This window comes from Pleurodeles waltl, chromosome 3_1 (assembly GCF_031143425.1).
Source record: "Pleurodeles waltl isolate 20211129_DDA chromosome 3_1, aPleWal1.hap1.20221129, whole genome shotgun sequence".
Taxonomy (NCBI): domain Eukaryota; kingdom Metazoa; phylum Chordata; class Amphibia; order Caudata; family Salamandridae; genus Pleurodeles; species Pleurodeles waltl.
Genome location: NC_090440.1, coordinates 1,637,123,295 through 1,637,135,882, shown reverse-complemented (window position 1 = coordinate 1,637,135,882; position 12,588 = coordinate 1,637,123,295). Strand labels below are relative to the sequence as shown.

The 12,588-nt window shown below is 44.7% G+C and overlaps 1 protein-coding gene across 1 annotated transcript in view; it reads right to left on the bottom strand.

The window, feature by feature from the left end:
• Window positions 1-12,588, bottom strand: part of ERICH2 (glutamate rich 2) — a 255,391-nt gene that overhangs the window by 52,916 nt on the left and 189,887 nt on the right. The window contains exon 10 of the mRNA XM_069225316.1: window positions 9,525-9,691. Coding sequence (XP_069081417.1) covers window positions 9,525-9,691 — 167 coding nt within the window. The remainder of the gene's footprint in view (window positions 1-9,524; window positions 9,692-12,588) is intronic.

Below are 12,588 nucleotides of genomic sequence, written 5' to 3'. Positions count from 1 at the left end.
AACAGCTGCACAGACCTCTTCCAGGGCAAATCTGAAAGGAGTTGGATAGGCCACCTCAGCCTCTTGAGCATCCTGTGACATATCTGAGTGATAGAGAGCACAAAAATGGGTCCTGACTTCTGGACTTATGGTAGTAGTAATTGAATTATCACTGATCTCAAAGGACTAATATCCTTAACTTCCCTCCAGAAGGACATAGAGTCAGTATTCCTTAATTTTTTGACAATCTCTAGGTGACTCCTTTAGGCTGAAGAAGCCTTTCTACAGGCAGAATCAAACCATATCGCCCCAGGCAGTGCTGGCTTAACTGATTTCATAAGTATGATAGCAATGGCAGTCCCCAGATAGACAAAGCTATTAGTCAATATGCAAGGGTCAGTCAAATAAGCAAGAAAATTATGTATGGTATCAAGGTGATTGAGACACAGATTTTTCAGTATTGCCCCTGGAGCCACATTCCTCCAAATTAGGCGAAGCCCCTGGGAATTAACAGATAAGGAAAAAGATGGGAAACCATCCACCCTAACGTTCCCCTTGGGGATACCAAAACCTAATCATAGAACATTGTGATCACTCAAAACAGTAACAATAATGCCCCCACATGTGATCCACCTCCAAATGGACTTAGAAACAAAGATGTAATCACTAACTGACCCATAGCCACCACAACACAGGTAGCTTTCAAGTCGATCAACATCACAGGCATTGAGAAGGTCAAACCTACTGACAACACTCAAAAGTGCCCTGGCTTGTGAATCCCCCCGCTCAAGAGCACCCCAGACAGTATTCAAGATGGCTGACTCATCAACCTGGGGCAAATGGCCCAATTTGATGTTAAAATTGCCCTTAACCACAATTTCAAACCCAGAGTTCAAGTGGGTTAGGTCCAATTCAAGGCCCAAGATCGGGTCTGACAGCTTAAAGATGCTATCACATGTCTCAGCTCTAAAAGGGCCATTGTAAAAATTTATAACAAGCAGATGGCTTGGATTAGGCCAAGTTAACAAAAGCGTTTGATAACTGGTTCTCATGGTGAAGCGGGCAGATTCTACAGCCTAGGGTAACTCGAACATATGCCATTAAATCGACCCTTGCCCCGAAAGGCTGAGAAGTTGCTGTTACCATACATGCAGCAAACTCAACAATGCTGACAAGATCCACAATCCACGTTTCTTGCAGGAAAATCAAATCATGGCTGGTGGTAAGTGCAACCCAGTTTTCATCATCCAATTTTTTGTGTAAGCCAGCAATGTTCCAAAAGAGAAATTTAACCTGAGAAATAATATCCAGTAGTGGCAAAGCATACTTCCTATGGATGGCCAATTGAGGATGTAGTTGGGGGGGGTGGGGGGGGAAGGAACTAACAGTCAACATCTGCAGGGAGGTTGGGCTTGGTTAAAACCTCATTACACAAAGCCATTGAAGCCATCATGATCCCAACCCAGGTGGTTGTTCCCAGTCAGTTAATGACAAGCCTCAAGAGAGATCAGGGGGGCATATCTATTAAAAGTATCCAACTTCCAAAAAGCTCCATGGTGGTCATCCCACACCAGAAATCTATGCCTTGGGAACTGCCATTGATTAAATTGTGGGGTACGGGGCACAGGCCAAGGACTACAGAAACAATTCAACAGGCAGAGCTAAGATGGAAGATGGGGGACAACTTGCACAAGGGTGCCTAGTAGAAACAAGGATTCTTCCAAAACAAAAGGCCTATTGAAATGTATGATTACACATTCTCCTTCAAATGTTTTCTCATCCTTTCCTATCCAGTTTATCCTACATATCATATTACTCCATTCCACCAAAATGAGCCACAAAGAAGAGTTTGAGTACAACCAATGAATGACCTTGTTCTTCAACTAGTTAAAATTTTCCAAAGTACCAGCTTTAAGCGGCGGCACATTGCCCAGCACAATAACATAGGGCACAACTTCGGGGGGGTAAATCAAGAATAACAAAGTTTGGTAAGGGAGGCAACATCTAGAGGAAGTGTTATCCAGAGCCCCTGCAAACGAACCATGCATGGCACCATGTAACTGGACACTCGTACCCCCTTCTATGGCTGAAGAAGTTGTCTGCCCTGATAAACCATCACGTTACAGGCTGGAAAGGGACCAGGTATGGTGGATGCAGTACTTCCCTGGGCATAAGGCAACTCAGCACCCCTTTCCCCCACCACAGCTTGGGCAAATAACAAGATAGCAGAAATAGGAGGTGGTATGGTCACAGGGGTAGATGTAGGAGCTCCCAAGTTTTGCGTAAACTGGTTATGCTTGATGAGTTCCAGTTCAATTGCGGACAGCCATGCACAAATTGGTTCCAATTTAGCATCCAGGGCAGCAATTCGATTGTAACAAAGAGAGTCCATTAAAATTTCCATCTTGACTTTTTCCCTGGTAAGCAAATCCTTAACCCCTGGTGTTGGGTTGACATTAACTCTAGGTCGCTTCGATTTGCTGCAGGCCTCAGCTCTCTTCCTTTTCCCTACCACTCCAAGGCCCTTGTTCGGAACAACCAAGATATCAGGTTCCAGGGAAATCGGGGACTTACAGGGCCTTGATGCCAAGGGAGCATCAGAAACAGGTAAAATTAGTGAAGCCAGGAAGTCCCCTGCTCATATTCATTCCAGCAAGGGAGAAACCGCCTAACAGCGAAATCAGGATGTGTAGAATCGGCAATCAGCTGGGAGTCCTGCCTGTGGGTGGGCACGAGCTTCAAATGTTATAGTGACATTACCAATGATGTTATAAAACATGTCATGAGTGCTGTATTATCTGGGGTAATAAGCAGTGCATGGCAGGGGCACCAGTTATAGTTACCTTAGGGCACAAGTTATAGTCACTTGAAATACCTCTAACTAGGTTTTGTATGTTTAAAATGTGAGCCTAACTATAACATCCTGGTAACCTTTGTTTTTAAGTGAATATAGATTTTATATATATACACATACATATATACACACACACACACACACCTCCCCCCCCCCCGGGGGCCCCACCCGATACTTAAAGGGAAGGGGGGGGCTGCATGACCTACCGTACCAAGCCTTCAAAGGCCTGAGTGACCCCATCCCCTGAAGCCATAGAGATAATGAAAAGAAAGGGGGGACCCAGCAGCTGCCAACTAATGGTCTCTGGGTGCCCTGGGTGGGTCCCAGAGCTCAAGAAGACATTCTGAGTGGGCCACGCGCCCCCTCTTCTTTATGTATGATAGACTCCAGGGAATGGGGTCCCCGGCCCAAGGAGCCACGGGGTAGGGGGCTGCGCAACAACTTCTCCTTTTCTTTTTATAACAAAGGCCCAGCGGGATGGGGTCCCCCTGGGCCCAAGGCTGCTCAGGAATGGGGGCTGCACCCACCTTCCCTTTACTTTTGACAGGCCTGGGGATGGAGCCCCCGTGGACCAAGAAGGCATAGGGAGCTGGGGCTGCATGCCCCCATCCCCTTTATTTACAATAGGCCTTGGGGAATGGGGTCCCTCTGGCCTATTAAGGCTCCCCTCCACTTTTTAAAGACATGAGGCCCCAGGGGATGGTGTGCCAAGGGGCCTAATAAAGCTTGAGGAGGAAGGCTGAGTGGCCTCCTTTCCTTTCAATGACATGGGGTCCCAGAGAATTGCTTCCTCAAGTTTACCATACTATGCTTAGGCTTCAAAAAAATGCATAAAAACACACACACACACAAAGTCAACCACAATAGTTGCAAAACCTAACGGTCTGATGTTATTGACTTCCAGAGGTGCATATGATGGCGTATCCTGTCCCCCACTGGATGCCCATGATGGTTGGAGGGCATATTCAAGGGGACTGAAGGCTGCGTCTGCTGGGAGGTTGGGGGGGGGGGGGGGGGGGGGGGAATTTGGGGAGGTGGTGGACTGGTTCAACCTTTGGCTGCCTGCCCTGCGTGATCTGTGGGAGCCGGGTCGGCGACCACTAAAAATGTGCGCGGTCTGCTGGCCGAGTGGCTGTGAGTAAATATGTAGTTGGAAGCCCCTTCCATGGCTACAAAAGTGGAGGAAGGCAGACTGGGTTTTGTGGGGGGCCATGGAAAGGCCCAAGGTCCTGGCTGTAGCGCTGCTCTCCTTAAAGTGCTCCAGTGCTGAGTCTGCCTTCTCTCTGAACGAATGGGAGCCACCAAAGGGCATGTCCATGAGCGAAGCTTGGAAATCCCTGAGAAGCCAGTCGTTCTCAGCCAGGTGCGGAGTCTAAGGGCCCAGCGAGTAGGTCTTGTCCAGCCTCCATTGTATTGCGAACTTGGCTGCATCCCTCCCAACAGCAACTGCTTGAGAAGGTATAGCTCGGCCTCCTCCGAGACCACTGGCAGAACTTGCACATCCGAGTCCCAAATGGTATGGGAGAATCTGCCCAGGAGGCACGAAGTGTTCATTGACTGCAGTGCTAGGCTGGCTGAAGAGAACATCATCTTCCCAAGGGTATACAGCCTTTTGGATTCCCTATCCGGTGGAGTGGCAGGGAATGCACAAAGGTTAAGCTTGGAGGGGGGGCCCTGGATCACCAACCTCTCCAAGGTGGGGTGCTGGGTCAGGAAACTGGGGTCCCCTGGGGCAGGCAATGGTGGCAGGCAATTGTTCTATGCACAGAAGTCCCTGTGCAGGGCCTGGACTAGGTCCGAGCGGGACGTCAGTAAGGGCTTCATTGAATGGGACTAATGGTTTGGTGGGAAAAACTCCAGACAGAAGCACCTCAATCAAGACATTCGTCTTGACTGCCACAGAGGTTAGCGTAAGGATTAGGACTTCATCCGTCTTTTGCATCACCACTGCAAATGAAGCACCCTCGTCTGTAGCCATGGTAGGGGGGAAAGACCAGGCAAGTGTCTGGAGAGGTGTCCAGTGGCGTCTGCCAGGTCCTCATACCAGTTGTCCTTGGGATTTTCTCCCTCCAGGCCCCTCCCAATCATCACTCATTCCATGCCTGTCAAAAGAGTAAGGCACTGGATCTGGCATGATAGGTATGCCCATCGGCTCCAGAGTCAGGTGTGATGATGGGGATGGTGGCGCAGTGGGGCACAGAGAGCGCTGGCACTAGAGCAAGTGCCATAGAAGGTTGGGGTGGCTCAACTGGCACTGCTCTTGATCCACCTATGGACCCCAGGGGCCCATCTGGCACCAGCAGTGAACTCGCCTACACACGAACAGTAGGGTCCCTCCCCGACCCGGGGGGCTTCAAAGCACCCCAGCTGGAAGGGGCCACCCAAAAATGAGGTACAGGGCCTCACAGAATTCTCGTAACTGGACGGGGATTGCTCTGGCTCCCAGAAACTCTGGGAGGAGTGTAGATGGCACAGGCTCCACCACAGAGCTAGGCCTCGAATGGCGATGCTCCCTTGTCTTATCAGATGACTTCAAAGGACATGGTAAAGTTGAAGATCTTTTTGACTTCTTGTTTTCCTTGTGCCCATGGAACTTACCCGATTTCCCCCAATGACTTCAATGACGAGTGCCTGGAGTGGCTCCACAAACGATCCTGGGAACGTCTTCTCAACTAAGATCTTGAGCGCTGTGGCGTTGTGCATCAAGAAGCTTGAGGGACCGCTGCCTCAAGGCCTTGAGGTGCATGGCATGGTCAACGCAGGCGTCATGGTCACACTCCAAGCACAGAATCCCACCAAAAGCTGGTCAGCACAGACATCTACCAGTGATATGCGCCACATGGTTTAAACCCAGCTTTCCTAGCGGACATCATGACACACCAGGAGACAAGGTCTTCAAAAAATCTTGACAAAAAGTTGAAAAAGGGCGAGTCAAAAAAGCTCTTTTTCAGGATCTGTGGTGAATGGTGCAGAAACAAAGGAACTGATGTCAGCACGCTGTGGTAGTGCCTATATAGGCACTAAGCACATCACTTCCCACGTGGACTATGCCAACGACACCCCGCGAAGCTGAATGATGCCACCTTCTGGCACACTGGGGTGTTGCTCATGGAAAATGCCTGGATCCAGTCTGCCGCCTGGCGATTACTCTAAGGTAATGAATCTGTGGCTACAAGTCTCCATCAGATACATCTCTTATAGTATTTCTATTTAAATTCAAATACTACTATTAATTTTTAACTACTGCTAACTAAATCAAACGTGTTGTAAAATCTATATGTGCCACCGCTTCTAATTCTTCACTAGGCCATGCCTACTCCATGTTCCTTTCAATATAAAGTAATATATCTATAGTCAGTAAGGTCCATATTGATTTACATATATGTAATTGGATTACAGCGCTCCACCGGTTTCTTAGACAGTCCCAGTCCCCTGTTTTCTTCTATGTCTGCAAAAGATTGGGCTATTCACACCGAGTTGAAAACTTGGAACTCCTTTTTATCAATCTTTAGGTTCCATGGGGATGAATTAATAAGTTCTGCCCACTTAAGTCCTCCACGGTCACATGAATGAAGAAGTTCATAGATTGGAAGAAAACATTTCAGGGAGAAGAAAAATAATGAAGTAGTAAAATAATCACTTTACCAATATAGCAATATAGTAGAAATAGATACTGAAGGACAGTATGTCACAAGGAGGTACAGCAAAGTCAGCAGATAAATCATGCATTCACTGGAACACTTAATATGATCAAGAAAAAAAGTATTTCTAGAAAAGTGACTATGGGCCTCATTACAAGTTTGGCGGTCACGAGACCGCCAAATTCACGGTGTTTGTCAGACCACTGCACTCTTGGCGGTCCGACTGCCAGATTATGACACTGGCGGTGTGACCACTAGGAGACTGCCGCCGCCACCACCCGGATCCTGCGGTCAAAGTAATGGTCAGCAACGGCAGCGCTGAGTTCAGCACCCCATTCCTATCATGACTTCCCTTTTCTGCCAGCCTTTTCATGGTGGGGTCCCTGCCATGAAAAGGCTGGCAGAAAAGCAGTGCTGGGAGCCACGGGGGGCCCCTGCACTGTTCATGACCATGTCATGGGCACCCCTGCCCAGCACCCTCAGAATGCACACTGTCTGCTGCAGTAGACAGTGTGCATTCTGAGGGTGCTGGGAGCACCCTCTGTGGGACAGCATTGACAGTGGCTCCCTGAGGTCAATGTTGCGGTACTGTTTTCATCCTGCCGACCGGCAGAAACCTCCTATCATGGAGGTTTATGCTAATCAGCCCAGTGGAAACATTGTAATAGGGCTAGGGGTCTCCTCCCCACGGGTCTGGGGGGGACAATGGTCAGCCCGCCAAACTTGTAAAGAGGCCCTAAGACTATTCCTGAGCCTAATAATAATGCTGTAGATCTTAAGATCCTAATCAAATTTTTACTAGAGACATACATTCTTTGATGACGTCTCAAAACCCTTATATGATAAGTGCTAGTGAAGTAAGACAAAATTGAGAAACTGGTCTAGGCTATACCCAAGGAAGGGTTCAGCTTAATAAGGCAATGTTTCACTGTGTGTGGAACATGACCTCTAATGCAGACCAGCTCTGAGATGGAGTACTTTAACTGTTTTGCGCCCCACTTTGCTGTATCAATTTTAGAACCGTGGTTTGTGAATGGCAACAGATTTAAGGCCTAATTTAGATCTTGGTGATAACGGTCCAGCTGTTGGTTTTCTATCAGAAAATCTGGCGGCCACCTTTGGCGGTCTGCCTGTCAGATTTAGACGTTGGCAGGACCATAGGAGCAAGACTGCCCAAGTCCTACCGACTCCACCAGGAATCCTCACACAGGTCAATGGTGTCATTGGAAATAGTGGCAGACTGCGACACTCCAGCCACTCTTCCTGCTGAACAGATTACGATGTGCCTTCCAGCCAAGACAACTGTAGCAGTGTTACCTCCAAACCGGAGTTGGCGGACTGGAAAAATTAGGTTTCCACTTCCGTTTTCAACTGGATGTGACTGGACAAGACCTGCTGTCGCTGCTGTGAATGGGCCATGGAGAACACACAACCCTGCTCTCGGGGGACTCAAAGGTCAGCATTCTGCATTGCTTTTGTACATTGTATGGTCATTGCACATGAGCTCGGGACCACTGCAGTCATATACATGTCACAGTAATTTTTTTTAAAGATACTTGTGACATGCATAAAACGTCTGTGGCAGACACAGATGAGGACACAAATAGATCACATACACAATTGTTATTTTGGGGTGAGTATTCATTACCACATGAATGCTTGGACCAAAATCATGATAACATTGCACTTGTCAACTATGGCCATGTGTGAACAATGCAATGGACCAATACTTTTAATGTTGTGCTTCCAATTGTGCATGCGAGGCCGTGTGTGTGTGTGTGTGTGTGTGTGTGTGTGTGTGTGTGTGTTTGTGTGTAAGCTGGACTGGGTAACGTGGGTGTATCAGTATGTGTGTCACTTGCATGTGGGTCTCATGTTTGTTGTGTATGTTTGGTTGTGTTGCTTTGTGCAACATTCAGGTGAGTGTTGTTGTGTGGCGGTCGTTGTGATGTTTGTACTTGTGCTCTTCTGTGACTGTCTTTGTGTTGATGAGTGTGTAGTTGTGTTGATTGTGTTGTATGTGGGTGTACTATCAATAGTGTGTGTATTTTGTGTCATGGATGTATGGCAATGTGTGTTTTCGGCATGTACATGTTGTGTTGTAGTGGAACGGCAATTGATAATAGGGAGTATGTAATAGTGTGTTGTGCAGGTGGACACATATGGCTAAGGTACAGTTTGTGTGTATATAACTTACCTCTATTCCATGACCACTGCCATTGTACACTGTGCATTGGCTCCCATGACGGGCTCCCTCAGTGAACAATCTGCCACCAGTACACCACCTGTAGAATTCTAACATATAAATATGGTCGAGGGGAGCCCGCCAGTCTGACGGCACTCCATTGTGGTGGTGGGCGGTTCGGCCGCAAAACAGCAAATGATGATGGTGGAACTCTGTCGATGTGACAGAGTACTCGGGTCCGCGGTGGGTAGGGGAAGTGGGGAGTCAGGGGAGGTTTGTTGGGGCCAGTAATACTACCAAGATCTAAATCAGGCCCTTAATTTTAAGTGCATGTCTCCACCTAAACCCCTCACATTTAGTAGCAAGTTTGACCCCATTTCAAGCCAATCCCCCTTGTCCCTCCCACATTTTCTACTAAGTAGTTAACTTACATGTGTAAGCTTCTCCTCAAGCAGAAAAGATAGGTAATGTGGAGGTGGAGATTTCTACTTGTGGGTTTGTAAACAGCATTTTATCGTGCTTTAGTAGTACTACTATAGCACTACTAGACGTACTACAAAATGCAGTTTGTGGATGGGCAACACAGTATTAGCGTGAGAGCTTACACCAATAGATGTAAAGGACACATGAGCTCACCATTAACATAAATCAGGTGCCAATCATCAACCAGTCCTTAACAATAGGAGAATATTTGCTATTTTTCACATCAATACAATTATTTTTTTATCCGGTGCAAATGATATGTGATATACTCTCTATTCTCACCTAGAAATTCAGTTCTTCACCAATATCAAAAAATGAAGTAGAGAATACATATATCATTGAGTTGTAGTATGTGTAAAGTTATGAAATGAAACATATATACCTCTGCTATCAATTCAATAGGTGCTTTTTCATTCTCCTCGAATTCATCACTACTGCTGTCTGTATCATCATCATCTGTGGATTCTGAAAGTTGTTCTGTTGTATTGTGGTTGACAATTACAATCGACTGGGCATTCGCTATTTTTCTTCTACTGCCACCGTGTTCACCTAAAATAGAAGAGTTGTCAGTTGAAATCTAGTGCTGAGCTTTATATAGGCCTGTTGACTTTGGTGTGCTGCTATAGTATACTATTATTTCAAAGATGTATTGGAACCATCTTCTGGTGTAGTAAAAGCAATTTATCATGAAAACAGACAGTTTACTAGAACTGTCAATTGTTACTAATTCTATAATGTCCAATTTTATTTCTAGTTTAGCAGTTTCTGAACTTTGGGCCTCATTTAGATACTGGCAGACAGCTTACTCTGTCACAACGGTGACTAGTATCCCGTCCCCTGAAATCTAAATCCCATAGGAAATAATGGGATTTAGATTTCGGTGGACGGGATATCTGTCACCGTTGTGACGAAGAAACCCATCCACCAATATCTAAATCAGACCCTATGTCATGGTCCAGTTTTGTGTGGTACCCAGGTAATACTTCCATTTAATTTTTGTCATTCACAACTACTTTTGTAAGAAAACATTATTTAGTGCACCATTTCTCATCTATTTGTATAAAAATTATCTTATTAACTTTTTTCTAGATTAGTAAGAGGGGCACCATATTTATATATAAATCACTTAAAATACCCAATTTTACCCATTTAATTAACAGACAGAAAGGAAAGACTACAAATACTTCTGTGGCAGAGACAGTAGCAACATTACACAATGGGATCACCACTGTTTAGTTATGGTTCAGCTGCTCTTTCAATTTGAAAGGCATTTTTGATTTTCTTATAACTCATGTCCCTCTGGGCAGTTTTGTCAATCACTTGGTGCAGTTAGCTAAGGGCCAGCATGCCAGTTTCGGAGCAGATCTGTGCAGGGTGACAATTTTTCCCACTTTAGTTAGGAAATGAAATTTTGCTTGCATCTATAGCCAAAACTGCAGAAGGGATTTAATCAAAACATGGCATGAAAAGCAGAACTTTACTAAGAAAGCATTCTTTAGGTTTAGTGAAAATCTGTTTGAAATATAAAATTTATAAAAGGGGCTTTGTGGGTTTGAGAGGGTTTACACTGTAGTGTATTTAGGCCATTTTAGTCCTCAAAGATTTGAGAGTTAGGTCCACAGTCATCCACACACTAAAAATTTTAAAAGTAAAGGTCTCTCATTGGGTGGAGCAGCCTTTTCCCCATCAATCTTTTGAATCCGCAGACCCATAGCCCCATACGCAGACCAGAAAAGCTTTAATCAGATACCCACAAGAGAAAGGTTTCGCTTGCGGCAGCCATTTCTGGGTGCACAGCAAAGACCCAATTTCCGCAATGCACACACAAAAAAGCCAAAGGTCAAAGTTAGGGGTCCTTCGTGGCCCCCCATGGGTAAAAAAACTTCCCCATGCACAGCTTATACCCTTTCATAATACATCACATGTAGCATGTTTAAATTATAGCATTCATAAGAACACTACAGACATCTGAAACTAAATGATTTCTGTGAAGACTGTGCATGGTAAGAGGGGTGAGTTGTAGTTATAGTTCATGTAGTCTGGCTAGCAAGCTAACAACACAGTGCAATGAGCTGCATGAGTCATAAGTTTTGAGTGAGCGCAAATTATAACTAAGTTTAGAATTTCTAATGTTTCTGTAATTTAAGTTGTTTTTGTATAAAAATGATTAATAATACAGTTTTCCTAACTATAAACTGATCCTCAACATTTGATTTTTTCATTGAATTTCAATGTTTGTTTTAATGGAAATGTGTTTACAATTGTAGAGTGGAGTGTTATGGAGAACAGTATAGAAGAGTGTTGTAGAGTGTACTGTCATACAGTGGTGTGGCATTCACTGGAGTGTCGTAGATTGTTGTGCCTTAGAGTGTCGTGGTGTAGAGTAATGACGTAGAGTGTCATGGTGTAAAGTAGATAGGCAGAGAGTGGAGTGGCGTAGAGTCGTATGGCATAGAGTGGAGTGTCATAGACTGGGGTGGTGTGTTGTGGAGTGGTGTATCAGAGTGGAGGGGTGTCACAGAATGGCGTCGTAAAGTGTCAGAGTGGAGTGGTGTACATTGGAGTGGCGTGTCGTAAAGTGGAGTGGCATGGAGTGTCGAAGGGTATCTTTTGTCATAAATTATTTTTTCTTTGGTTTTTGATTTCAATAAATTCCGCTGTCCTTCCTAGATAGTTTTGAGGAAGTACCGCAGTACTCCGTAAACCTTTTTTAAATATATACTACAATTAACATACTTTTCACTAACTATTCAGACTTTGATAAAGTGCCTCATTTCTTCATGTGGCTAACAAAAATAGTAATAAGATATATCATGTAAAATCCCAGAGCACAACCAAAGTGTAGTCTAAACAATATGGCGGCGTTTTTATTTTGTAAGTGCTTTCATTATTCAATATAATTGTTTTGTCTTCACTATATACCGTGGTATACTACAAAATTACCACATTATACCATGGCCCATTACATCACTAAGTTTCATCCATCATTACTAAAAAAAAATACTGAACCAATTTTGATCAAGTAAGAAAAAGGACCCTTTCCACACCATAATCTATATTCCTGCCAAATTAAAAAAAATCTGTCCAGTCATTTTCCCGCTCTGTCTATCTATAAAGTTTTTTCTTTGCACCCTCTTAACTAATCAGTTATCAGCCAATGCAGAAAAGGGAACAGGTCTACAAAGTTTCGAGGAGATTCGTCAAACAGTGGCAAAGTTATTACTAATTAAAATCTGACTAATTGTACTTCTATGTAGCATTCAGAGAGATAGGAGAGTGGTCACCAGTTATATATATATATATTTTTTTTTTTCACTGAAAAAACAAAGGTTACAGGGATGTTATAGTTAGGAATTATAATTTATTTAAAACGTAGAAATTCACTTGAAAAACCAAAGGGGACTTATGGTTAGGTTTACATTTTAAACATACCAAACCATAGAAAT